The sequence below is a fragment of the Schistosoma mansoni genome, chromosome W (assembly GCF_000237925.1).
Source record: "Schistosoma mansoni strain Puerto Rico chromosome W, complete genome".
NCBI classification, from domain to species: Eukaryota; Metazoa; Platyhelminthes; class Trematoda; order Strigeidida; family Schistosomatidae; genus Schistosoma; species Schistosoma mansoni.
The window spans coordinates 14158669-14185407 of record NC_031502.1 but is presented as its reverse complement, the minus strand read 5'-3'; the positions used below and the strand labels follow the sequence as shown (position 1 = coordinate 14185407).

Sequence of the window (26739 nt, the reverse complement as noted above, 5' to 3'; positions counted from 1 at the left end):
ATGGAAATAAAAAATAAAAGCCAATCATGGACAAAATCCGTTTGTTCCTCTGTAGACAAGGAATCACGTATTCTTGCACAAAGTAGTTTTTTTAAAGTCATAATAATGGTTATTTTCTAGATAACAAAAAAATAAGATACAAGAGTTTTTGTATCACATTCGCTTGGTTGTAGAGTTTCACTCACCTATCTATATGTTCTATTTATAGAGTCTGTACAGTGTGTTGTTGTTGCAACTTTGGGCTTAATTTATGATAGAAGTTCAGAAGACGAACGTTCAGAGCTTATTACAAGCTTGACACAAGCGATCGGTGATGATAAAAAGTAAGGTTTCCTTCAAACGAACAACATTACCTTCTTTACTTGAAATCATTTCATTGTTAAATTTGCTGTAAAACGAGCTAAAACTACTTTATTACCTATAAGATTATCATTTGTTTCAGCTTTTAAATGTGTACTCAATGTCTTTTGTGAAACACGAACAGCTATTCATTGATGCTAGATATTATTTGCTAATCGTAACCTTTTCGCTCTTTAAAATTATGTTTGTATGAATCTCCAGATAATTTTTTTGCTTGAACAATTGAATATAAAGAGAATTATAGTGTACTATCAAGTAATTCAAGTTGAATGTTTTAATAATTACTCTTCCTCATGCATTGGCATCACATAATGAGGATTGATTTATCTGTCTAACATTTTCAACCTTACGTAGTATTTATTGATTTGTTTCAGCCATTACGTATAGTCCTTAGCAGAATTTCTGCTTTCCTACTTTTCCATTTGACATCAGATCGTAGTACTGGAAAATATTTTTGTTAAGCAACAAATCGTAATCTATAGTTTAAACGTTTCTGTTAATCATTATTTTTTTACAGTGGACCACCAATTGTTACAGCATTTTATATTTGGTACTTGTATGAATATCGTTGTTAGTGAAAAAGTTATTACTGCATTCACAGTAGTTGTAATGTTACTTTTAGTTGGTTCAGCTGTCATCACATTTCTCATTTACACTGAGCAATCTTAATCGAGGACTGAAATAATCTTCGTTTTCTTGATATTTTTCTTATTATTACAGATCTAGTTCCCCAGTTTATCATGAACTGTGCACATTAGCCCAGCAAATTGGACGCCCAGATTTGGCTTTATCATTAATTGTGTTAGCCATCGCTCTCCCATCAACGTCACGTAACACCAATGCTTCTGGGAATCCTCAATCCGGAAATTGTTTTTCTAATATAGCATTCAACTTGGCATCAAGCGTTACTTATTCAAGTCTAGTTCGTCGACTCGGTAGATCTTTAGCTCCTGCTCTCCCACGTCTAGTACCTCGAGTATTTGTCCGTCGTTTTGATTTTGCTCGACCTAAACTTCGTCAGGCAATGGAGAATGTTTGGCTTGGCTTGGTTTTATATGCAACTAATTCGGCAACACCATTTATATCAACTAACACTTCATATCCTAATATATCGGGTTCGTCATCAACAATAACAAGTCCAACCAATCAAAATACTCAATTGTCTTCATCACCCGCACCGAATTCATTGCATTCTTTAGTTTCAGAAATGGTGAGTTTTACTTTTAATATATAGTGAGTATTTCCGACTCTTAATACATATTATGCTTTCTCATTTATTACTCTATCTAACAAGTCATACTGATCTATCTACACTTACTTACTTACGCCTGTTACCCCTCACACCAGTATTCTCCATCCAACCATGTCCTGCACAATCCTTTCCAGTTAACATTCATCCTTTTCATATCTGCTTCTATTTCCCGGCATAATGTGTTCTTTGACCTTCCTCTTTTCCACTTCCCTTCCGGATTCCAAGCCAGGGATTGCCTCGTAATGCAGTTTGGTGATTTCCTCAATGTATGTTTTATCCACTTCCAACGTATTGTCCTAATTTCCTCTTCAGCTGGAAGTTGGTTTGTCCTCTCCCATAAAACTCTATTGCTGTTAGTATCCCGCCAGTGAATGTTGAGTATTTTGCGTAGACAACTGTTTATAAATACTTGTACCTTCTTGACGATGGATGTAGTAGTCCTCCACGTTTCGGCTCCGTACAGTATGACTGTCTTGACGTTCTCATTAAAGATTCTTATTCTGAAATTAGTTGAGAGTTGTTTTGAGTCCCATATGTTCTTCAATTGTAAAAATGCTGTCCTTGCTTTTGCCAATCCTCGACTTTACATCTGCATCAGATCCTCCTTATTCATCAATGATGCTTCCCAGGTACGTGAATGTTTCAACATCTTCCAGAGTTTCGCCATCAAGTGTGATTGGGTCGGTGTTCTCCGTGTTGTATTTGCGAATCTTGCTTTTTCCTTTGTGTATGTTGAGGCCTATTGATGCAGAGGCTGCTGCTACATTCGCTGTCTTCGTCTGTATTTGTTCGTGTGTATGAGAGAGTAGGGCTAGGTCATCTGAGAAGTCCATATCGTCTAATTTATTTTGAGGTGTCCATTGTATTCCGTGTTTCCCCTCAGATGTCGAAGTCTTCATAATCCAGTCAATCACCAGAAGAAATAGGGAGAGTAAACAGTCTTGTCTGACTCCGGTTCTTTCTTGGAAATGCATCTGTCTGCTGTCCTCCATGCACGATTTTTCACTGTAGTCTGTCGTTTGAGTTCCGGATAATGTTGACAATCTTCTGAGGAACTCCATAGTGTCGAAGAAGTTTCCATAATGTTCTTCGGTCCACACTGTGAAACGCCTTCTCATAGTCGATGAAGTTGATATATAGTGACGAATTCCACTCAATTGAATGTTCCACGATGATCCGTAGTGTCGCAATTTGATCTGTGCATGACCGATCCTTACGGAATCCAGCCTGTTGATCTCGAAGTCGAGCGTCTACTGTGTCTTTCATCCGGTTGAGCAACCCTCTGTTGAAAGCTTTTCCTGGTACTGACAACAAACTGATGCCTCTATAGTTCTCATATTTGCTCAGATCTCCTTTCTTTGGTATCTTGATGAGGTATCCTTCTATCCAGTTTGTCTGTGGCACTTGTTCCTCCTCCCAAATCTTTTTGAATAGAAGGTGAAACATGTTTGCAGTTACTTCAATGTCTGACTTCAGTGCTTCGTCTGGTATGTTGTCAGGTCCTGCCGCTTTCCCATCCTTGATTTGTCTGATTGCCATCTTGACTTCTTCGATCGTTGGTGGAGTGACATCTATAGGAAGGTCTGTGTGTGCTGCTTCGATGTCCGGTGGATTCAATGGAGCTGGTCTATTCAACAGTTCCTCGAAGTATTTTGCCCATCTTTTCCTATGTTCTTGAATCTCCGTGATTGTCTTTCCTTGTTTTTCCTTGATTGGTCTCTCCGATCCGCTATATCTACCTGCTAGTTTCTTCGTTCTATCATATAGTTGTTTCATATTCCCTTCCGTTGCAGCTTTTTCCGCCATCGTCGCTAGTTCTCCTATGTATTTCTGCTTGTCGGCTTTAATGCTTTTCTTCACTTGTTTGTTTGCTTCTGTGTACTCCACCTGCGCCTTGACTCTCTCTACTCGTGTTCGACTGTTGTTGATTGCTGTCTTCTTGTTCTTACTCTCTTCAATCTTGTCCAGGGTTCCCATTGAGATCCATTCGTTATGATGATGCTTCTTGCGACCCAGAACCTCGTGGTACGTTGACGTTAATGTTTCTTAGATCCCTTTCCAGTTGTCCTCCATCTTAGTTTCTTGTTCTTGCAGTAGATCCTGTAAAGCTTGGAACATGTTGTTGAGGGTTATCTTGAATTCGTTGAGCTTGTCAGTTTCTCGAAGAAAGGCTGTATGGAACCCTAGTAATGCTGTTTCTCCAGTTGTCCAGTGATTCTTTAGCTTTAGTTTCATCTTGGCAAATATCAGGTGGTGATCTGAAGCTATGTTAGCTCCTCTCCTGATTCTTACGTCTTCCATTGACCTGAATTTTTCGCTGATGCAAATGTGATTGATCTGGTTCTGTGTAGTATGATCCGGTGAGACCCATGCAACATTGTGTATATGTTTGTGGAGGAAAATTGTGCTGCCTATAACTATTTTGTTACATGTACATAAATTTGCAAACCTATCACCATTCTCGTTATCTTCTCCCAGTTCATGTCGTCTCATGATATCTTCGTATCTTGTGTTATCCACTCCAATTTTAGCATTTAGATCTCCCATCAGGATGGTGAGGTCCTTTCTTGAGCACTTAGCTATGATTGATTGAAGCCTCGAGTAGAACTGATCTTTATCGTCGTCGTTGCTATCATTTGTGGGTATATAGCATTGGGTAACATTAACTGTGATCCCCTCCTTCTTTGTTTTGAAAGATTATTTGATTGTCTTAGTTCCATGAGATTCCCATCTGATAAGTGCTTAACCTGTTTCTTTGGACAACATCAGGGGAACTTCCTGAGTGTGTGGAGCATTTTCCTCTTCGTGATCGGAGTACAGCAGCATCTCTCCCGTATCTAGCATTTGCTGTCCAGCTTCTGTCCAATGAGTTTCGCTGATTCCGAGTACTGCTAGTTTGTATCTCCTCATTTCCATAGCTATTTGTTTGATCTTCCCGGTCTCCCACATTTCTCAGACGTTCCATGTACTATAAGAATTGTTGCTCTGGTTGTTAGAAGGGGCATCGGCCTCGTGACTACCGAAGAATTTCGGCTTTCATCATGAGGCGTCATAATTCTTCCTTCAACTTGGAGGGCGGAGTTTAAATGGTTTGAATTATTTTTTTCTGGTTAGCGCTTTTTAGCGAGTTAGTTTTCTACGGGATGGGGTCGCTAACCCCCATGCCCAACCCTCCTTTTGTGGGCCTGGGACCGGCAGTAACTCTAGAAGAGCTACAAGCGGAGTTGATCTATCTATACCTTAGTATTTAAAGCTGAATCTAAACTTGTCATTTGTTAGTTGGAAGTTATGAATGTAGAGTTCTCAACTATAGTCAGTTCCTTGGAAGCAAATCTACTACTAGAAAAATGAAGCGATAGCCAACCACGTCTTTCTGATTGTTTACAGAACAATTATCATTTTGTAAAGACATCTCTTCTACAGCGCAAATTGAAATCCGGATTTCTATGTGGTTCACTTTTCGTTATTAATGAAGGTTTGCAGAATGTAATACCACTAGCTTCTGTATCGGAGATAGCTTCCATATCACCTAGAACAGACTCATTATAATTAACAATGGTTGTCAAAGCAGATTCATCTGGATCTTTAAACGTATTCTATCAATATGGTGGGTATGTTTACCTATATCATGAGTAACCAATAACCACACCTGCTATTATTTTTGTCCATAATTTCTGTAGATTGTCTTAGGTCGTACTCTGTAGATTAAGCGGTTCATTTTCGAACTAAGATTTTGTCCTTTGATAAATTTGGTCTATAGAAGGCTTCGCTTTTCTATCTTACTGAGAGTTTATTTACTTTTCTAGTTCACCGAAGTTTCTGGGGAATGGATATTGACTGCAGTTTTTTAATATCTGACAAAAAATCAGTGGACAGATCTTCACACTTTAAACTTTCAGTAATCAAGGTTTTATGAGATTTGACTTCAGTAGTCAACTAAGGTTGTACTTTAAACATTCTTGTAATATTTTACTCAAGTTTATTTAGTCAACTTTCACTGACTAGAAATTCACAAACCATAAGCGAAGAATTTGCATTTCTGAGCTACAAATTACAACTGTCATGGATAGGAAGTTTATATTCAGTCATATTTGATATGGAAAACTTGTGAAGTTTTGTTACGGCATTGGGATCTATTGACTTCAAATTCATAACTGAAACAGTCAGTTTGATACTACCAGTGTTAAAAAAAATCATATGACCGACGAATAGGTGTATATAACCGTTTTTCAGTGTGATATGAGTTATTCAATGTTGTACATAAAGAAAGCATTTTTTCTTCACTAGTATAATCATTATTAATTAAATTTAAATCACGAAATTTATCATATCATGCAGTGAAATGCGTACTACTGTCTTATAGTCCTGATTTGGCCAACTTCGCTGCATAAGGAATATTTACCAAATTTAGTCAAATCCAAGGATGGAACTCAGCACCTGTTGAATAAGCTACATAAGTTTTTTTCACTTAAATTATTATCATATGGTTTGATAATCTGTTTCATTTAAAACATGAAAGTACACTTTCAATATTAAACATTTATCTTAAGCAACGAATTTTTCTAAATAATTTTTCTCCATAAGCGTCTTTACTTCAAGCAACTTGAGTTTATTTTTATTCAACTTAGTTCATTTTTTCGCGGCTGTAAAGACTGGCAATCAGTATTTTTAATTTATACCAGTTTTCTCATCCAATTAGGGCAATCAAATTAGCTTAATTTATTTCTAATCATCCAGTTTCTTTGAATGTACTTCAATGATCAAGTAAGGGTTAGAACACTTGAGTTTGAGCTACACCTTTAGTGTCAAAGTTAGTTGTAGTACTCGGTTGCCGGTTCTAAAATAAACAGAGTTATATTCACGGTTGAAACTTGATGAATAAATTAATAATTATCTGTCAACCATTGACTTACCAATTTATCTTATCAGGTTGAAGCACATTTTAATGCAATCGTATGTGAGATCAAAACCCAACTAGGATTTAACACATTGAGCTTTCATGCAACACAAATGGGTGGCAATTCTCCTCAATCAACCACAAACGTTTCTAACGGTTCGGGAACATTATCAACAAATAAATCTGCCTCAAACACTATTTCCCAATGTAATGGTACGGGTACACAAAACATGCGTTTAAGAGATGCCTGTTGCTTGGCTATAAGTAGTTTAGCCACACATCCTTCCGCTGATAAGCGTCTTGCTGGGCATTTACCCGCTCTCTTGTCTGGACTCCTTAATCTATGTGATGAATCTGAATCAAGTGACATGTTTGAAAATGATAATTCAGGCGTCACAACTCCGGCTGAAGAAGCTGCTATCACTGTACAGAAAGTAAGTTTAAACTTCGTTGAAAAAAATTGGTGTTTTTCTTGTCCCCATTATTTTAACTCAATTTTTATTTAAGCTGATGCCTGTTTTTTATGACTCATTCTTGTATTATTTGAAATATGTTAATGACTCTGATGTTCCAAGCAAGTAAAAACGGCTCACAAGCTGTTGCACGAACATATGACAAACAAGAATTACTAATGTGATGTAGTCTAGTGTAAGTAGTCGATTCATCTGTCCAAGTTACTTCCCCATATTTCCTTATCTTAATTAGTCCAATTATGTATATGTGCATGGATTTTTTAAATTACTTATTGACCTTTTTGAACAGATTTTTGTACACTCTTAATTTTCCCACTCTGTTTGCTTCGTTGACAATCGTTAGAAGTGTCGAGAGTAACTGGACTAGACTTCAGGGCACAGCAAACTCCTGCTGTTACTATTCTTGACACGCTACTTCATTATACTACTTTATTCATATGTTCAGAAAGTATTGCGTTCACTCTCGTTAGGTTTACAACATTTATCAGTTTCATTTGGTATTTATTACACTCTTCATAGTAATATCAATCATAAATTTGCTTGAATGACAAATGTTAAAACTTCCATTTGTAATTATTTCGCCTGGAAATGCTATTTAAAATGTCATAAAAATAATGGTATAATTAGTGACTGAAAATGCTTTCGGCACAACAAAAATTTCAATGTTAAATCTCTAGCTCGAATAAAACTGATAGTTGATTGATTTGTGTCGGTTGTTTGAATCTTCACATTGATACTTAGGACTGCAATTGATCAGTCTCTTTCTGGCATATGTACATCCTGTGCGGATCCCCTCGATATTGTCTTAAGTCACAAGCATTGTAAGCAGAAATGTAGGCAATTGTTCGTTCACTGATGTTAGTACATTATATTTTAATTTCTCCACCATTTTGTTCTAATAAGATAATATATTTTTGTATTATTATTAATATTACATTCCTGAAATCTTTTTTTAGCTTGTCATACGTGTTCTGGAAAATCCATGCTCTCGTGAAGCAGCAACCGGACTGTTGCCTGGTTTACTTCCAGTGATTATTGAGCGTGCACCATGGTCACTGAGTGCAGAAACAGCTTCAAATAAGAGTGGCCGTCAACCTTCTAATGAAATACGACGACTAGCACTTGAACTTCTTTTAGCAGCTGCTCGTACTGCACGTCCATCTGCACTACGTCCTGCTCTTCCACAGCTCGTATTATCCGGATTACAAGCAATGTCTTCGATTCACCCATCGATTGTTGCTAATTTAATGCGACAACCTATTCACCATCTACATATTTATTCACAAGCTGCTCCAAATTCATTGAATTCTACCTCAGGATTACCATCAGCTTCGAACATTTCACTAACCGTTGGTGCTTCTCAGTGTAATAACCCTACTCAACAAACTGTATTACCTTCATTAAACCCGGCTTCAGCTTGCAAGGAAGTTCAAATGGCAGAAGTTCTGAGATTAGTAAGTCTTTTTTGTCGCTGTTTGTAGACTATCCTCATTTATCCGGCATACCATATACATATAGAGTGCTAAATTGAGACACAGAAGTGTGTAACAAAAAGTGGCTTTTAAAATGCTAACCAGTCTAATTTTTTCTTTATCTCTTCAGAGAAATTATTATTAAAAGTATTTGTACTTCATGATTTATTATGCATCAAAGTTATCCTAGAGTTATACTGTTATTTTTATACTATTTTTAGTGTGTTCGGCTGCTTGATGATATTTGCCTATCACGCCTCATTGTACCATTTACTGAACTCTTAAAGGCTGGTGGTGGTTCTTCTTCTGCAACTATAGGTGCTAGCAGCGCTAGTGGAGGTAGTCGCGGGACTTCAGCTAGTGGTTCAGCCTCCATTGCGACTGCTGCTTGTGTTTTCATAATTCATCTAGCTGCAGCGAATACAAACGCTTTGGCTGTCTCTCCTAAAACATCTACATGCATAAGGTGTGCAGCTTCTAGATCACAAGTTGTGGCCAGTGGTCTAGGTAAGTTCAACACTAAGATTTAGTTTCAGTCTTAGGTTTTAAGTAGGATTTCTTTTATGTATTTCTTTATTAGAGTTTACATCTGCTTGAATACATTAATTTCGAAAATTTTTCAAGATTTTAATGTTATTTTCATATATCCATAATTTTTATTTCCTTGAACCTAATAACACCTTATGTTGTTTGCTTTACATACTTTCAATTTAATTTTTCTAAAGATAATTCAAACAGTTCTCCTAGTCACAAAACATATAATTCACCATCTGGTTCATCACACTCATCACCTTCTTCCTTGTATGGATTGTCTCCCCCAACTCCTCCTTGCGGTTCTGCTTATGAGGTTAGCGCACACTCTTTAAGCTCCGGGGCAATTGATTCACCAACCCTTGGGAACCGATCTCGTACAATGCTTCAGAGTCAAAAGCACAATTCAGTTGCTAACGGGTCGTCCAATATACCCGATGGGACTAGTTATTCTAATTCGTGCTCTGGTAACCAAATAAATTCTGTTTGTTGCAACTCTACTGGTGATTGTTTCGCCTCCCTCGCTCCTCATACGGGAAAGCTTTTGGCAGCACTCTTGTCTGCTCTTCCTGGTGCTTGTCGCCATCCAAACTCGGCTGGGAAAGTTATTCAAGAGGAAATGGCCAAAACTTTAGCCAGTCTTTTGCGATTTGCCAAAGTAAATTATTTTTTGTTTAAACATTTGTTGGTTATATGAGTTAACAAATTAACACTGAAAATACTAATCCTAAATCAACGTATCAGCTTTTATTCCTGCGGTCCTAATATCAAACAACAATAGTTCTTAGTCTCCGACAAATATAAGTGTTCTACCAGTCAACGAAATGCCAAAATGTAATCAATATGCCCCTAGCCGGGACAAAGTGGGCTTAACCCACATCAGTCATTCTTTCACGTGTTTTGCATAATTTGCGGAGTATCGTAGAGATTCCATTTCGCATTGCGGTTTCTCACATTGTTGGAGCATCTCAATCTAACGGCACATGAACCACTGGCGACACTGTCTCCGATGAAACTCTATCGATTTCACACGGTAACGGGATAAGCGTACTTCAAATAAACTTCTAACCGACAGGTTGAAGACAAATTTGTAGTATTACATTTTTTCAAAATATTAGCCTAATATGTACAGCATGCTCCAATATTAAGACTTTCCTAAAACTTATTTAAACTTGCCTCTTATTTAACTGAGATCAAGATATGGAAAGAGTGAAGTTTAGGTTGCACCTGAAGCTTTGAGAAAGCTACACCAAATTTCGTATTCGACGACACCAATCATAAGTCGACCACTTAGGGTCTTGAGACAGTTTAGACAGGGCAGAACTTTCAAGAAAAATGATATGTGGCGTGAGTTTAAGAATTAAGTTGGTGGCGAAAGATTTGTAGCTCATGTAGATGAATGATTTTTGTGAAGTTTGTGCTGCTGATGTTCTTCAGATGAATAACGAAAGCTCTAGTCAGTCATTCAGTCAGCTACAACGTAGGACCAGGCAAATATATGCATCGGTCCAAGTTGCCATACCTCATTAGCACAACAAGATGAACACTGAATTCATAGTAGTTAACTTTTGCCTTTCTCGTCCCTCAGTTCAATTCTAATGGGTCTTCTTAGCGTTCCTTGGGGCGTAAGCAAATGCGTGGTCGTAATACAGCATGATCAGAGACTAAACATGTACTCCAGTACGAGCGACAGCCTTCTATAGAGCCTCTCCAACGATGACTGATGGCAATATGGTCTATTTGAGTCCGTCGTCGGTTTGGTGCAAGTGGTCGCCATTTTAGACGGTGTCTCTCCTTATGCTTGAAATTAGTGTTTGCTAAATATAAACGATTGTCTGAGCATAGTTGCAACAGACGATCACCATTATCTGTTCTCTGAACAAGAATAAAAACTACCCACCTAAATGTCTTTCTGTTTGGTTTAAGCTACATACTTGGGTATTAAAGTCACCTGCAACAAGTAGTATGTCTGAGCGTTTAGCTTTTTGAAAAAGTTCAGACAGCTTTCTGTAAAAGTCATCTTTCACTTCATCCGGGCTGCAGTCGGTGGTAACGTACGGTGCCATTTAGTCGAACAGCACATAGGTGACTGTTAACGCGGGTCCACTCTGATAATGCATGTTCTGCTCTCGTACTCAGTGCCATGCCTACACCTGCAAGTCCACGAGAACTAGCCATCGGGTTGCCAGATACACGGAGGATGTATCTTGTCGGCTCTCCGTTTTGGCGAGGTGATGTCAAGTGAATGACCACACTAAGTCCAAAGCGATTAAAATAGTAGTTGTCTAAAGCGTTATATGTGCAGCTACACTAATCCTTTTGCATTGTAGTTACATCATATAAATTTTCTTACAATTTATATCAAGATTTCCTGTATAGATAAAGTTATAAAATGATTGCTTAAAAATTATTTCTCTATTGTTTTATATTTTCACAGGAGACTAGTGTTACAAAACTTTTCAACCGTGTGCGTTCGTGGTACTTACAACCAGAACAAGCTACGGCCGGTTCAGATGGTGGTGTACAAGGTGGCAGTAACATTTCAATAAGCCATTGGGCATGTGTTCGTGTGCTACATGCTGTTGCTCATCATTGTCCTGATCTCCTATACGCTCATGCTTGTATTACTTTACCACTGATTTTCTTAAGCAAACAGGTAGCTTATTTTCTGTTGATTATTTATCCGGTAAAATACGATATTGTCTGTTATAACCGTAATTGATATGTGCTAAAGATTTTAACTCTACATAAAACATACTGCATTGCGTTTTTTGTACTAGACTGGCATTGAAGTATGAATACTTGGAGGAGTAAACTTTTTTATGACTGAATATAGACGGATAACTGGTACGAGTAACAAATACTTTTTGAAGCATAATTACAGTTTTCTCTAAACCCTTCATTATCATATAACAATCTTCGTCTTTTTTCCACCACCTCTCGACAATAGGTTGAAAGCGAGGTTGAAAATTTAGTTCCTTCCAGAACAAGTAGTGCTATTTTTCACTCGAAAAATCGTAATATTGATATCAATTCTCTTTCTGCTTCTCATCGCGAAACAAATACAAGTATTTCTCCATATATTAAAGAAAGCATGTCAACGAAATTGAATCCCAGTGATCTAGAGATTTACCAACAGTTGTGGCGGGAGTGTTGGGATGAGTTAATTTCTCGCATTCCCTCGGCTCCATGTTCACCTCAATCTGTTTTGTTTTGGCCTAATGCAGTAACATTGGGTTTGAAATCTATTCTTCCATTGGCTACAGGCTTAGCAAATAGTTTCTTACGGCGACCACTTTTGGATCATTGTACTCAACTGTTATATGACGCTCTTCTTGAGTCTCCTAACTGGTCGGTACATAATCAGGCTTCATTTGCTATACTTCAACTAGCTACTCGAATGCTTGGTCAACCATTTTCTACATCTCCCATTACAAGCGTTAACAAAAACATTAGATGTTATGGTCGCACACGCACAAGAACTATTCACGAAACTTCTCCAGCTACTGTCATAAATGCAGGTTCAGTCAAGACTGTCCAAGATTCACTGAAATCTGGAGATAAACAATGTCATGATCTAAATAAATGCACTTCGTTAGAAGTTAGTGGTAACGAAGTTGAAATTCAAGAAATTTTCGAACGAAAAATCTTTGATTTAGAGGGGAATGAGATCATGAATGACAATGATGACGATGGGTTTTCAGACGATGTTGAAGATGAAGTTGATGATATTTTGGTCGAAAATGAGGAATCTGCAGTTCATGCTTGGCTCATTTTAGTTCAGCTAACTGCTACTGCCCTCAATAAATGTCAACCGTGGCCTGGAAAGGTAAATATTTAATTTGCGTCAGATATTTTCTGATAGATTGAGTGTAGTCTTTTTTTGATAAATGCTCATACTGAAATCATTACTCATCCACTTTAAATTTATGTAATTTTTTCTCGAATAGAAAGATCCAAGAGTGGTTTCTACACATTCATTTTTTATTGGCAATGCTAATAAATGTAGCAATTAAATGTTTTGCCTAATTACTTAAACTCGATGAAATACCTCTTCCCAAATCAGATATCGTTTGTTGGATTACTACTCGTTCTTCCTTCTAATTATACAAAATGGAGGACCGAATGTAATTAATCTAGTCATAAAACCTAACCATTGTAGAATATGATGGAGGTATTTTTCAATAATATTTTTGTTATTTCAGTCTGAAAGTCATCTTCTGTGTCAAACGGGATTATTTAAATCTATTTACAACTAACTTGATTATTTCACTTTGCATATTTATCCCCCATATTTCTGTTTTCAGTGTAACGTAAGCGCTCTATCTGGCGGAGTAGATATCGGTAGTGAAGATGTTTATAATAATTCGAAATCACCATCCATTCTAAATTAATTTCATTGTACTCCTATATTTACAGTTGAAAAGTCGATTACCACTGTAGGAAAAGCAAGGTGTTTCCATTTTAAACAATGTTGAAACCACTCTATGCCTTTGAATAGAAATTGTTGGGCTCTGTTAAGAATTTGATTCGTTATTGATTAACCATAGTTTCGATAAAAATTTTACATTAAATTTTGATTAATAATATTTAAGCACAATTTAGAGAAGAAAATCATTTTGTGTATATTGCCTACCGAAGCCGTGTAAATTATTGAGATTTCCTGAAGATATATGGATCACGTGATAAAAATACTCGAAGATTTCAAGTAACACAAGATAGTAGGATGGTCTGAACGTTCTCGGAAAATTGTAAATTGAGAATAATTTACAGATTAAAAATACGATAGTTGTCCGACTGATAGATTCACGTCCATGTTTTTCGTTTCTTCCTTATATCTGTCATTTGGATAACTATCTCATATTTTTGATGTGTAAATTATTTCCAAATTACTATTTTTCGACAACGTTTAACTATCTTGTGTTACTTAAAATCTCCAAACATTGTATGAGTAATGTTTTTCTACTTTTGTATTAAACCATCGTTTGATTGTAAGATTTCAGTTAATAACACCTCCGAAAAGAAAATTTTGTTTACTTAACTGTCTTTAGCAACTAAACTTTAACTGTGCTTGTAACTGTTTAATACTATGCTGGTTTTATAATTCTGATTTTTTGTATAAATGTGGGAATGTTTATTTGTTGAATTTCGGTGGAATTCATATTTGAACAAAATATGTATCTAATTTCTGTAGGTTTACCTACTCCGAGCAGCAAGATTATTAGGTGAATTTGCTCTAGAACAACAGAATGTTATCGAAGAACCAGCGAATCAAGACGTTATTCATCAAGTAAGCTTAATGCTCTTTACTGTTTGATTATTAGAAACTTCCCAGGAATTTTATTTCAGAATTTAAGATAGTTATTTTGTTCCTTAACCAAAATATTGCTCAAATACATTTCATGATGCCCAACAAGATTTAGAGAGTCCCATTTAACCGTTATTACAATCGTTATCAACCTCAATATCGTTTGTTTGGGGTTGTGTATATTCGTATATATAATGATCATGTGTGTAAAGCTGGTTACTAGTAGTCTGGCAATTTATACTTTGGTTGTACGTATGATTTCCCATATGATTCACAAATATATCTCTGTTTGCAGTTCAATATAGACTGCATTTGATCGGTTAAGTGCGCTAATCGACTAAACATTTTGTTGAACTGTATCAACTAGATGATCAAAGGTTAGCAGCAGAAAATCATATTTGTTAAATGTTCTTGGTGATATCAAAATCTGCGTTCCTTTAGCAGTAGAAAATCTTCGCTGTAACCTAAAATGGTCTTTACCATATTTGTGTAATTTAAAACTTGTGAAATCGAAAGGGCCAATATTAGTATAACTAAACCACCATAGTTGTAATAAGTTCCAAGTACATGTAGAATACTAAACGCTGTAAACAAAATGACCTGAATATTGATAAACCATGAAAGAAATATGGTGATTGAATTTTAAAAACAGCGAAATCTGTTGCTTTCCGTTTTGTGTGAATTGCTTGCTCGCAAAAAACAGTTAGTTTCCTACAGTGAAATACCCGTCGTTCTCAACAACAAGCAAACTGTACAAACTGTCTTGAGTCCTTTTTACTATCCTCGATCTATTTTCTTACGTATACCACTCTTTTGATTTTTAGATGTGGTGTGCCCTTTTGCGCGAAACTCAATCAAGACGAGCTGAAGGTATCAAAAGCGGTTACCAGGCCGAAGCTTTCTTGACACTTGCATCGTTCGCCGAAGCATGTGGCATTGATGCAATCGCCGATAATCATCCCTACTCAACTGTTGATGGCAATCTCGAAGAAAGTTTTTCAACGGAATCGCATAGTGAATCTGTCGATCGTCTCACCAAGTTATTTGTGCTGATTATTCCACAGTGGTTAAAACGTGGGAAAAATCCTACACAAAATAAAAGTTTAGAAGTTCGTTACGGATTTCAAACCTATTCAATCTCAACATAATCTTTCTTAAAAGACTTTCAGCTTTTTATTTAGTCATTTTACACTGATAAGTTTGCCATATATGTATTTATAGCTGTTGAGTTGTATTCCTCTAAAGTTTCAAGGCTTTTGTGAGGTTATTCAACGAGTGCTATTTATTCAGTTTTATTGTCTTCGTAATTGCTACATACACTTTAAAAGTAAGTGTCATACTTTCTCGTCTCAAGATTCCATGAACTTACACAACCTGCGTATGTCCAATACTCATCAAAAGGGAATTGAAATAAAAATCAGTAAACTTAATTTTATGGTTATAATAATAAAACATCAGTTTTGTGGTCATGTGTAATTTTTAATCAGTATTTCCCAGTTTTCAAGTCTCAAGGGCCTATCACCTAGGTTCTCCTCAATAGAAAGATAGACATATTGTAGAGCGATTCTGCCAGTTTTTTTGTTATAAGTCTCATATGGATAGATGTCCCGTTACCTGTACATAGGTTTATGTTTATTTTATCTTTATTTACTCTAATAGTCAAGCATATTGTTAAGCATCTTCATCATTGAAATTAACAGAATAAACTTTTTTTTCTTAAAGAATTTGAAACTAAGCACCAAACTCAATGAGTTCGAACTCGAACAGGCTGTCAGAGCTGTCGGGATTATGTGGCCGCTTAACGTTACGAAAGAACATTGTAAGTCACTCAAAGTCTATATGTAATTAAAAACTTTCTTCAAACGTTACTGATGTACAGCAAGCCGAATCGATTGGTTGGGAATAAGACGTTCTATTTTGCCAGATACCCGTCGTGTTAATAAAATAATAAGTGGAAACCCACGCGTAATAACGAGTATGAAACGATCTATCCAAATTGAACAACTCTTTCCCTCCCCTTACCTTTATGTGGTCAAAGTAACAACTTGGGATTTTGTTGTCAGTTTGGTCGAAGACTGAACGATGTCATAAATGTTTTATTTTTCGTAAGTGTCAAAAGAGAATTGATTTGCTGGGTATGCCTATGAAATTTCGAATTTCAGCTTCCTAATGTGTATTACCACAAAGAGATCAACATTACTTTTGTAACAAGATGTTGATCTTTTTCCAGTCTAACATTATGTGTTAAGCTTAAGCAGTTTAACATTGAGATCTTGCGTCTTGAATAATTCTCCGGATGGTTTTTCATTTTTAGAGCGATCCAATATGTTATATTATTCACACACTACTTTTAAATCTATTAGTTTTTTTCTCACATCAGCTGTAACTATAATTAAATCACTAGGTGTTTCTACCGGACGAATCATTCCAATTTTTCCTCGTTAATTGTATATATTTTCAGTGCATCGTTTCGCTGAAACAATAATCCTATTAAACAGTGTCATGACCCAGACTGGAAAACATGTTCAAATCTCTTGCTTGGCTAGTGCATTAGCAATACTTGCGAAGTAAGCATTTTTATTGTTTACTAAGCCATTACAATCTATTTTTTAAATGCAATTAAACAATTGTCCTTTTTATAATTTAATAATAGGCTGAGTCCAGAACAAAGTGCGCATATAGTTGATTGTGCCGGCAAATCAGCATCTAGGTGTTTCTCAGAATTGGGATTAAAAGACTTCCTTGGCAAACTAAAAAAGTCAGCTGAAAACCAAAAATCCCAGTTACTCAGAGAACATGCTCTGAGGACAGTCGCGGGAATTCTAAGACATCCAAGTAAGCAATGTTTTTGACACAGTTATTCTGAGTTTCTCAGTCATGAGCATTCAAATCATGTTTCAAGACTTTTGATATAACATTATTTTAGTAAGTGGCCAATTACGTTTCCATTGCTTTTAGGACAAAGATAAAAACATTTTAAGGTTACGGTTGGAAATTTTCTAGAATTAATATCGATAAGTGAATAATTCATTCATCGGGTATCTAAGTATTAGTCACAACAAGTCTGAGGGCCAATGCTTCTGCTCGGCTGCTCGAACCTCAAGTATGGGACCTACAGACTCTCATCCTAAAAAAATCCCCCAGTTTACATTGTTATCAGTTGGCTTAGAAAGCTGTTATCTGAGGGTCATATCACAACGTTGATATATTCATGAGATAATGTGCTTTAATAACAAATGCATTAAGCTGCAACCCCGTTTGGTTTGGCATAAAATTTGTAGTGCATATATGTGTAATGACTTTATTGAGTGACAAATTGTTACGAAGGTATTTTTCAAATGAATACCGATACTTTTTGTGAATGAACGCACCATGACTAAGTAAATCAAATTTCTTACTCGTATCTTAAAGTCAGACATATATTAATTCATCTTTTTAAAACAAATTACTAGCACCACAGAAGTCCTTTAAGTGCATATTTCGCCGTTTTTTTGTTTTTTAGGTTTCATGAACCTTTGCAAAGATTCAATTCGTCAGCTCTTACAATCATTTTCGAATGATGGCGTTCAAGCTTTGCGTGATTGGGCTTCTGAACTCATGAACTCACTTTGATGGGCATTACGGATGTATTTATTTTGTACGTGGTAATATTTTGAGTCAATGACACATCTTGTGTTTGAGTCAGTTTTAAATCTAACCATTTAATATACTTCTCGAAGCTTCGTCTACTGTTGTAATGGCTAACTTAATTGAATTCCATAAGAGATGCTTCGTTTACTTTCTGATTCTTGTAAAACAAAAACAATTGTTATAAACTGAACATTTTATTTTTCGAACAACGGTTACTAATCTTTTAATGTGTTTGGTCCTATATTCAAACGACAAAACCTCCAACCGACCACTCAGCTGCCTATTAAAGAAAAAAGACTTTCATTAAATATACACTACAAATGTACTTTAACATGCATGAACAAAGTAATAGGCCTACACTTCGTATGTATGTACACCCAACAAAAATTGTACACTTTTGAGCTAAATACATAATTACTACAGTGGAATTTCACAAACCCATTCCTTCAATTGCGTATTATAATTAGAACAGTAAGAAGATTAGAATAATGTACTATGGGCATATAAGCATATAATTAACATACTAGCATATGTTTAAGTACTTAGTCATCTTAACTTCCTAATTGCTTTCAACGATCAGCCCCAGGTACGACCTACTGTTGGTCAAACGCTTTAATACTTGACGTAGAAAACCTTGGATGAGTATTGTGGAAACTTAGATAACAATCTGTTTACAATGAGCTTTCTTTATGTTACATCAATCCTTGCAGCGTTTGCCCTACACAAAACAAAGGCCGAAAGCAGCACAAAGAATATGGCTGGAAAAATTCTTTTTACTTTAATACCATTTCTACAGTCAAATTATTAGAGAAGTTCAATCGTAATTTCAATAAGGGATATGCAGAAATGAGTAAAATTAAAAGGCTGCTGACATATTGACCTAGTAATCTGACTACAGTCGAAAACCCTTCACTGTGGTATTAGCAAGTAACATATAAAATCAAAAATACAGTGGTGAAATTTTCAGAATGGAGCCTGGTGTCCTCAGGTGTTGATAAATATTCACCTTTTTCTTTTCACTCCTTAAGTTAGGTACTATAAATAGTGACTTCGATTCCGAGGTTTTCAAACGTTAGCCACAAGGCTAAAAATATACACGCATCTTTAATGGCTGAGTCGGTGTGAATACATAAAGGCTGGATTAGGAAGAATATCATGTTTATTAACCGAGGGCCCACATCCCTTTTACGACGGTGTAGGCACCGAGCACAAATAATAATACTAGTTCCAGTGACTAACTAACACGTAAACTGCCCTGTGAATAATCATAAACGTATCGTACTCCAGAGACTAGTTATAATTTAATGCAACTTAGCTGACAAATACAAATTTGTGTACTGAGTTTTCAACAGAACCATTTTAATGAGGGCTAGTAAACCTACTAAACTCTCCAAACGAAAGATTCAGGAGCGTTCTCTCACAACTTGTTGTTTAAAAGTCCAAAGTACTAATCTATCACTCATAAATGATGATTTGAATATAACTTAAACAATCTTTGAATAAAGTACGTACTTACAGTAAATACTATTTACTTACTTGACGTGGTTCTATAAATGAAAGCCAATCAGATGCGTAAGTCGGTAGTAAACCCATAGTGTGGCACTTGTACATGGCTAGTGCTAATATAACTAGGTTGCCAAGTACATACACAAAGCATTGTATTGTAGCTTGACTTCCCTCTATAAGGTTAAATGCTGGACAGGAAAAATCAAGAAAATCTCAAGTTTACAACGGTTGATAAACCTTAGTAAGGACAAACATACATACAGTAGATCCAAGGTAATTGACTACGTTCCTGTGTGAAAGCTATCACGTATATTTGGTGGACTAAAAAGCTACTTCCAAATTTACCCCACTGGGTAGGAATCTGTCTAGCATTATGATTATAGTTTTCGTAAATTTTATCTCACAATTTGATCTTTATTGGATGAAACAGCTGTACAGTGCTCTGGGGCTTTTAATGGTAGTTTAACTAATATCAGTTTGTGATTTAAGATCGATGAAAAATATCAAATGTGCGCAGAATAACAGCGACTTCGTTTTTCATCTTTATTGACTGATTTTTTCGATCTACAACTTAATCTCCGGTAATTATATATTTTATTAATACTTAACCTTAAAGTTAATCAGTAAGCATTAGTGAATGACTGATCTATCACGAGTATAAATGCATATGTTAGAGTACTGAGAATCTGCTGATGTATTTTATTTCCATCTAATTATGTGGAGTGTTGCATATAGAGACTATATATCTAAATCCCTGAACAGACATACCAGATTCTAGGTTAATAGTGATACTTTAATACCACCAGAACTCTGATGTGAGCGTTTGTAAATAAAGGGTAGCTGGTATCACCGATTGTAGGTAAAACACTGAATCGCGTTTCACGTCACTTAATGGTAGTTTCACCAGTTTCCTCGCATAACGAAGACTTAAGTGACCTATATCTCAGTGTCTGATTACCAACACGCCCCAAGCTACTTACAGGCCTTCACAATTACAATGAATTCGCTATCTCTTCAAATGTAAATGCTTAGAGAAAAATTGTCTACAAATTGATGGAACCTATACGATGTGATGTCATGACCAAACGAAAGCATGCAATTGCCAGCCACTCTAAAATGCCATTGGTATTTCGCTCTTATTGTTTCAACAGATTATACGAATAGGATATGGTAAAGCCCACTTCTTAAAAAAAATATCCATTAGGAAAGTTTACAGCCTATTTTATGGGAGCGCTCGTATTTTTTGTGCAGAATAATATATGTTTCGGAGCCTTAGTTTTTGTCCTGGATAGTATCTACATTGACTTCTTTTGAAATGCATCAAATAGCAGTTAGTGATGTACAGGACAAAAATGCAAGTTCCGTGATAGAACTGTTTTAGCTTGGATAACTCAATAACATCCACCTCGGCAAAAATTTTAAATATATTTCTGCACTCAGAACATATTTACATGCTGTTTAAAAATGTCAGTCGAATTGAAAACACAGAAACATGGATGAAGAATACTATTTTCAACAAATTCTCATCAGCCTCTACAGTTATACATAAAAATCAATGTTTTAAAGAATAGATTAAATTTAAGGTAAATACGTCGTTGTAACAAATTAATTCGAGATTGCTAGTAAATCAAAATAACCTTGTTCATGTAGAAATGACCAGCGTGTGATGTCAACTTGAATCAGTTTATGGATCGAGTGAAATTATGAGTTCAACAATTAGAATGAATATAAATAACATTGGGTGATATTAACAGTAGTATAATTACAAATGTTTCGTTCCAAATTCCGTAATGTACAGAGTTATATGAATTGTAATATAGAAGACATTACAATCGACACATCCTAATTTGTAGATACAATTCTATGTTGATATACAGGGGATTTTTCTCCTTTATGCGAGATAAAACGTTTCGAAGGGTGTTCGTTGTTTCGTATCGTGCTTTGATTCTGTGTTGTTTTAAGACTCTTTGGAGTTCTTCTGTTATACCATGAAGGTATAGTAAAACTACAGTACCAATCCATAGTATTTCATTCGGGTTATTGTTTAGCAGTAACACGTCTTGTTTTTCTGCACTATTAATAATCTTCATAAGAAAATTATCAAATTGTAAGATGTTAATTACATGTTTTCGTTCATTTTGTCTATATTTTTCAAATGTAATAATCTTGTTTGCTCTTCTAAAGAGATTTTTGCACTAAATGGATGTGCTGAATTGAAGTCGATATAATTATTTGAATGAGTTGGTTTCCAGTAAATGGTTAGATTTAGAGCTCCACTTAGATTTTTTAACTCAGCAATCTAAAAATGGCAGTTCATCGTGTTCATTTTCATTCCCGTACGTAAATTTGATGTGAAATGAAATTGTATTTATCAGTTTGGAAAAAGTCTTAGGTGAGTCTTTTTTATGACAAGTATCATCTACATATCTGAGCCAAATTCGTGGCTTAATGTCACTGGCGAAAATATTTTATTTTATATGTGACATACACAAGTTGGCTACAATCGGGGACACGGGAATTCCATTGCTAATCCGTTCTTTTGCTTGTATGATGTCCCGTTAAAAGTAAATAAGGCTGGATTTAAGCACAGTTTTAGGGATTTCGTGATTAGACTAATGCTTAAAGGACATCTGTCGGGTATTTTCGTTCCTTCGTAAACCACCAATAAAGTTTAAGTATCGATCAATAAGAATACTGATGTATAATCATGCCATTGTTTCATTCTTTTCGATAATTAATTCAGATACTTTTGATTTGAAGTTATGGGAATCTTTAATTGTATTACATACCTCCCATGTTGGGAGATATTTGCGAGTGGGAAAAAACGAAATCCTAAAATATCTAATGATGCATCTATCTCTACAGGAGTTGAATTGATATGCAAAAAGTGGTGAAAGGTTTTACTCTTAAACAGAAAGTAAGTAAACACCGGATTTCCGCTTACAGTTTGGATTTCTTTTTTCATGATTAACTTTCGGTTTACTCATTTACTTTTGGGGTATTACGCAAGGCATTTGTTCCTTATCCAACTGATCCCAGTGAGCATATAGCCCTTACACTATAAAAAAAATTGTCCTTACCATTCTTGCACACTGAAGGGGAACAAAACTAAAAAAGTCTGTATGTTGAGTTATCCAATAACTTTTCTTGTTTAGGTTCCTTCCAACTGATCAATCAGCTCTCTTCGTAGGTAGAACATCTAAAAACCTGTTCTGCCTTCATTTTCTTCTCTGCATATCAATTTACTAAGTCATTCAGTCACAACGTAGAGCTTGGTACGTATGTACATCAGCCCCCATATCCCATTAGCACAGAGAGATGCACTGTCAGGTCAAATCCCAGAATAAGAGGAGCAGTAACAGTATCGGTGGTAATAGAAGAGATTAGACACCAAGGATACGATTCGAGAAAATATAAATTAATGAAATAAATAATTGTGAAGAATTTAGGATCTCAATATTTGAGGGGAGACAAAGAACGGTGAGTTCCGTTAAATCGATTCAAGTTGACATCACACGCTGGTCATTTCTACACGAACAAGGTTATTTTGATTTACTAGCAATCTCGAATTAATTTGTTACAACGACGTATTTACCTTAAATTTAATCTATTCTTTAAAACATTGATTTTTATGTATAACTGTAGAGGCTGATGAGAGGTTATTGAGAAGGACATTCTTTCTTCCATATATTTACATTCAAAAATAATAGCGTTCTGTTGGTGGAACAGTAGTTTATTGGTCGAACCACTCAAATTTCAGCCAGTAGGTTCTAAGTTCGGATTTCGCTTCATTACAGCTAACGATCAGGACGTATCACGCCCCCTGAAATAGTTTTTTTTTAAAGTGATGTACAAACCTGTATTTGCCAAGTGAATAGCGTTATCATCCGAATATAGGTCACAAGGAATCACTCTGAATATGTCACCAGGATTAGGAAATTCGACAAAACAAAGTAACCTCAATAATGCTATTCTTTTATTAAGTACAACAATGTTTATTCGGATTTGAGAAACGCTATTACGTAACCTGTATCGATACTCGCTGGTTGAATAATAGAGTAGGATGGGTTTTGAACTTGTTACCAATTGGCTGAAATCCAAGTGTATTGACCACTACGCTACCAGAACATTCTATAGCTTGAGAACATTTTTTATATACATACTCAGAATATAGTTAGGATGTGCATCCAAATAAAAGTGTTCCGCTTGTTACGGTCCAAGGCGGTATTTTTAGGGACTAGATATGATCACAGTTATTTTAGCGATAGTCCCTTCAAGTAATGGAAGATATGCATCGCTATGGTTTGAAATTTTATAAAACAAACAGTATCACAAGTTCTTTCTCTGCTACTCATCAAATAAACTACTAAGATTGTACCAAAAATATGATTAAGAAACTGTGAAAAAAAACCTTACTGGCTTGTGCAGACAAAAGAGCTTGTAACGGACGTAGAAATAACATAATTACAGACATCAAGGGAAATATCGATATTGAACTGCCTGAAATCCACATGATGAACAGATTCATTGGAACTTGCCGGAAGGGTCCCAATGCAATGTTCCAACTTCGCTGACGCATTAGATGGGGGTCTGAGTCACGGACGGCAGTAGCTGGGAAAGAACGATCAACATATCCTGGAGGATGCTTCAGTTCGGGAGTATTGATTTGGTTTGGAGTAGTAATACGTGCTCTGAATATGAAATTATTCGTTAATATACATACATACTTCGAGTTAAAATCCAAAGCCCACTTTTTAGACAAAAAGCTGAAAACACTGCTTTCATTAAACGAAATACACGGCGTCATTGCCAACGCTATTTTAAACAGGCAGATTGTTGGTGATATTCTCTGCAGAATGTTTGTTATGGTTGTGAACGATCTTCAAGCACAACTGAATTCCTTTTTATTACTTACGTATTGATAGAATCCGGTATTTTGGATAAAAGACTTTTTGTGGACCTCAAATCGGTTAGTTTGAGCTTTATCCGAAAAATATAAAAGGAAAAAATGATTCCTTAAGATGAAGTAAAATCTGAAGCAAATGATTGACGGTTTTGCCATTTGATAGATTACACATTCAAAGGATCATAGTAGTATATAAAATATCTGTTGCTAATTGGATTCTGTAGGTGTCAAGGTAATATGTGATGACATTGTTTCGAAAGCACCAGCTTGAAACGTTCTTGGATTTAATATATGTGATTATCACGATGCCTAGAATCAATTTTTTATTAGCTTGTCAGTGAACCTAAATGTTCATTAAAGTATGATCATACGTCCTGACATTGTAACCCAAATTAATTTAACCATCTGAGCGCATTATGCAGATTATCACGTCCCATCTCTCCCCCCTATTACCCAGACTGAAACTTGCCCGAAATGACTATTTTGTACAGCATTAACTTTACACTTCTCACCCAGAATAATCACATTATTTGGGCCATAATTGGTGGAGGTGAGTTGTTCGTCTGAACTTAAACGGTCAGGACTCGACTTCCGCATAGGCCTATCAAACGATGACTACATAGAAATGTCTCATACAATCAGGGGGTAGAAAGACGCACTGCAATACTTGGTATTGTAGAAAAGCGAATGTCCGGCGCCTTAACCGAGTTGGTGGACACACAGAGTACCTGGGAGAGTTGAAAAACCCTGATTCCAAACCAATGGTGCACATGGGCTCCAGTATCCTGAGAGAACAAATAGCGTATGGACCAATCGTTGGTCACCGGCTACCACGGGACTGTATCTCCTGACGTTGCTCTACTGCCTTGTGAATTAGACCTTTAGGTCAAAGGCTCCAGGTGTGTTTCCACAAGAAAACCACCTGCTTCGGTCCGGGCACACAGGCAATATCCCGGCCCCCACACAAATCGAGTGGTTTATGTGGCGCATACCTATTTGTTGCCTCCTTGTACAAATGTTTGTGTGTAAATAAATAAATTGTAGAGAAATAAGAGAGGATAGGGTAATACAGTAACGAAATAGATGTGACTAATGCATATACAGCGAAACATAAGTACAAACCCAGTAAGTGATTTGAAACTGGAAGTGGTGAAATTTTCAGAATGGAGCCTGGTGTCCTCAGGTGTTGATAAATATTCACCTTTTTCTTTTCACTCCTTAAGTTAGGTACTATAAATAGTGACTTCGATTCCGAGGTTTTCAAACGTTAGCCACAAGGCTAAAAATATACACGCATCTTTAATGGCTGAGTCGGTGTGAATACATAAAGGCTGGATTAGGAAGAATATCATGTTTATTAACCGAGGGCCCACATCCCTTTTACGACGGTGTAGGCACCGAGCACAAATAATAATACTAGTTCCAGTGACTAACTAACACGTAAACTGCCCTGTGAATAATCATAAACGTATCGTACTCCAGAGACTAGTTATAATTTAATGCAACTTAGCTGACAAATACAAATTTGTGTACTGAGTTTTCAACAGAACCATTTTAATGAGGGCTAGTAAACCTACTAAATTATCCGAATGAAAATTTCAGAGTGATTCGCCTGTATATGATGGTAAAAGTGTGAATTTTGTAGTTTTATTTGAAGTAACGGAAAAACGAAGACTGGCGGCCAATATCTTTGGGTTGACTCATTAAACGTGAGTTCATAATAATTTAAAACAAGCTGACAAAAAAATTAAACGGTAGCTAATATTTCTGTAGTGGGAACTGGAAGTAGTGGTTAACTAACACGTAGCTAACTTAGATGAGCAAGATATATTCAAGTTTTACTGGCTTGATGGGTAATTAAAGTAATAAATGATCAAGTCTTGAATTGCGAGTCAGTGAAGTAGATATCATGTTATGAAATCTAATCAGAAGTCTGCCAACCTCATAAAGTAATATACTTGATAGTTGATACAAACCACGTACACCAAGCCTGCAACGCTAATTTTTGAACATAACGCTTATACTGAAATCCAGTATTTAATAAATCTTTGAAACGAAACTATAGGATCTCCCCCTCCAAATGCTGTGGTCCTGGTTATAGAATACTTTAGTCACGCCTTATACGAGAAGTCGGAAATTCCTGTCTCTTTGACCATGAATAATCTCGTAAACTTTCAAAATATATCTACCCCTTAGTGAAAAAGGACGAGCTGCTCGGATTATTTATCCTGAGTCATGTCTCAAGTTCTTGAGCATGAAGCTCCTTGGTTTTCGAAAACTTCGAATGTTTGCTACAAAATGCCAGCCCTGTATTATCTGATGGATTAGAGTATGCAATCGTTCTGAATTCACGACTTACAATTACACGCATATCTTATAGTTCTGAACCTTCTGCAGTTGTGTG

General features: G+C 36.1%; 2 protein-coding genes across 3 annotated transcripts; one reads left to right on the top strand and one right to left on the bottom strand.

Annotated features, from left to right (window-relative positions):
* Smp_006350.1 (hypothetical protein) lies at positions 1-18349 on the top strand (the record flags this gene model as incomplete). Of its 2 annotated transcripts, XM_018788646.1 has the most annotated exons (15): positions 1-82; positions 209-323; positions 1081-1570; positions 6542-6943; positions 7939-8436; positions 8676-8961; positions 9180-9643; positions 11423-11641; positions 11936-12814; positions 14180-14275; positions 15118-15402; positions 16016-16112; positions 16755-16860; positions 16947-17128; positions 17796-18349. In XM_018788646.1, 15 exons carry the CDS (start codon positions 1-3, stop codon positions 17903-17905), a joined length of 4311 nt encoding a protein of 1436 aa, XP_018654168.1. In that variant the 3' UTR covers positions 17906-18349. The 2 variants fall into 2 exon arrangements, with proteins under 2 accessions (XP_018654168.1, XP_018654169.1); XM_018788647.1 differs by lacking the exons at positions 16016-16112; positions 16755-16860; positions 16947-17128; positions 17796-18349 and having other exon boundaries at positions 15118-15688.
* Smp_006340 (hypothetical protein) lies at positions 18005-26357 on the bottom strand. The gene is made up of 5 exons (XM_018788645.1): positions 26319-26357; positions 24157-24409; positions 23846-24120; positions 19460-19617; positions 18005-18203 (listed from the first exon to the last, which is right to left on the bottom strand). Exons 2-5 carry the CDS (start codon positions 24234-24236, stop codon positions 18168-18170), a joined length of 549 nt encoding a protein of 182 aa, XP_018654167.1. The 5' UTR covers positions 24237-24409; positions 26319-26357; the 3' UTR covers positions 18005-18167.
* Positions 26358-26739: the final 382 nt, after the last annotated feature.

Coding starts and splice junctions, on each gene's coding strand:
- Smp_006340 (XM_018788645.1), bottom strand. CDS start 24,236: ATGACGCCGTGTATTTCGTTTAATGAAAGCAGTGTTTTCAGCTTTTTG. Junction 24,121..24,156: donor GCTTTGGATTTTAACTCGAA/GTATGTATGTAT, acceptor TTTCATATTCAG/AGCACGTATTACTACTCCAA. Junction 19,618..23,845: donor TCTTTTGTCTGCACAAGCCA/GTAAGGTTTTTT, acceptor TTTCCTGTCCAG/CATTTAACCTTATAGAGGGA.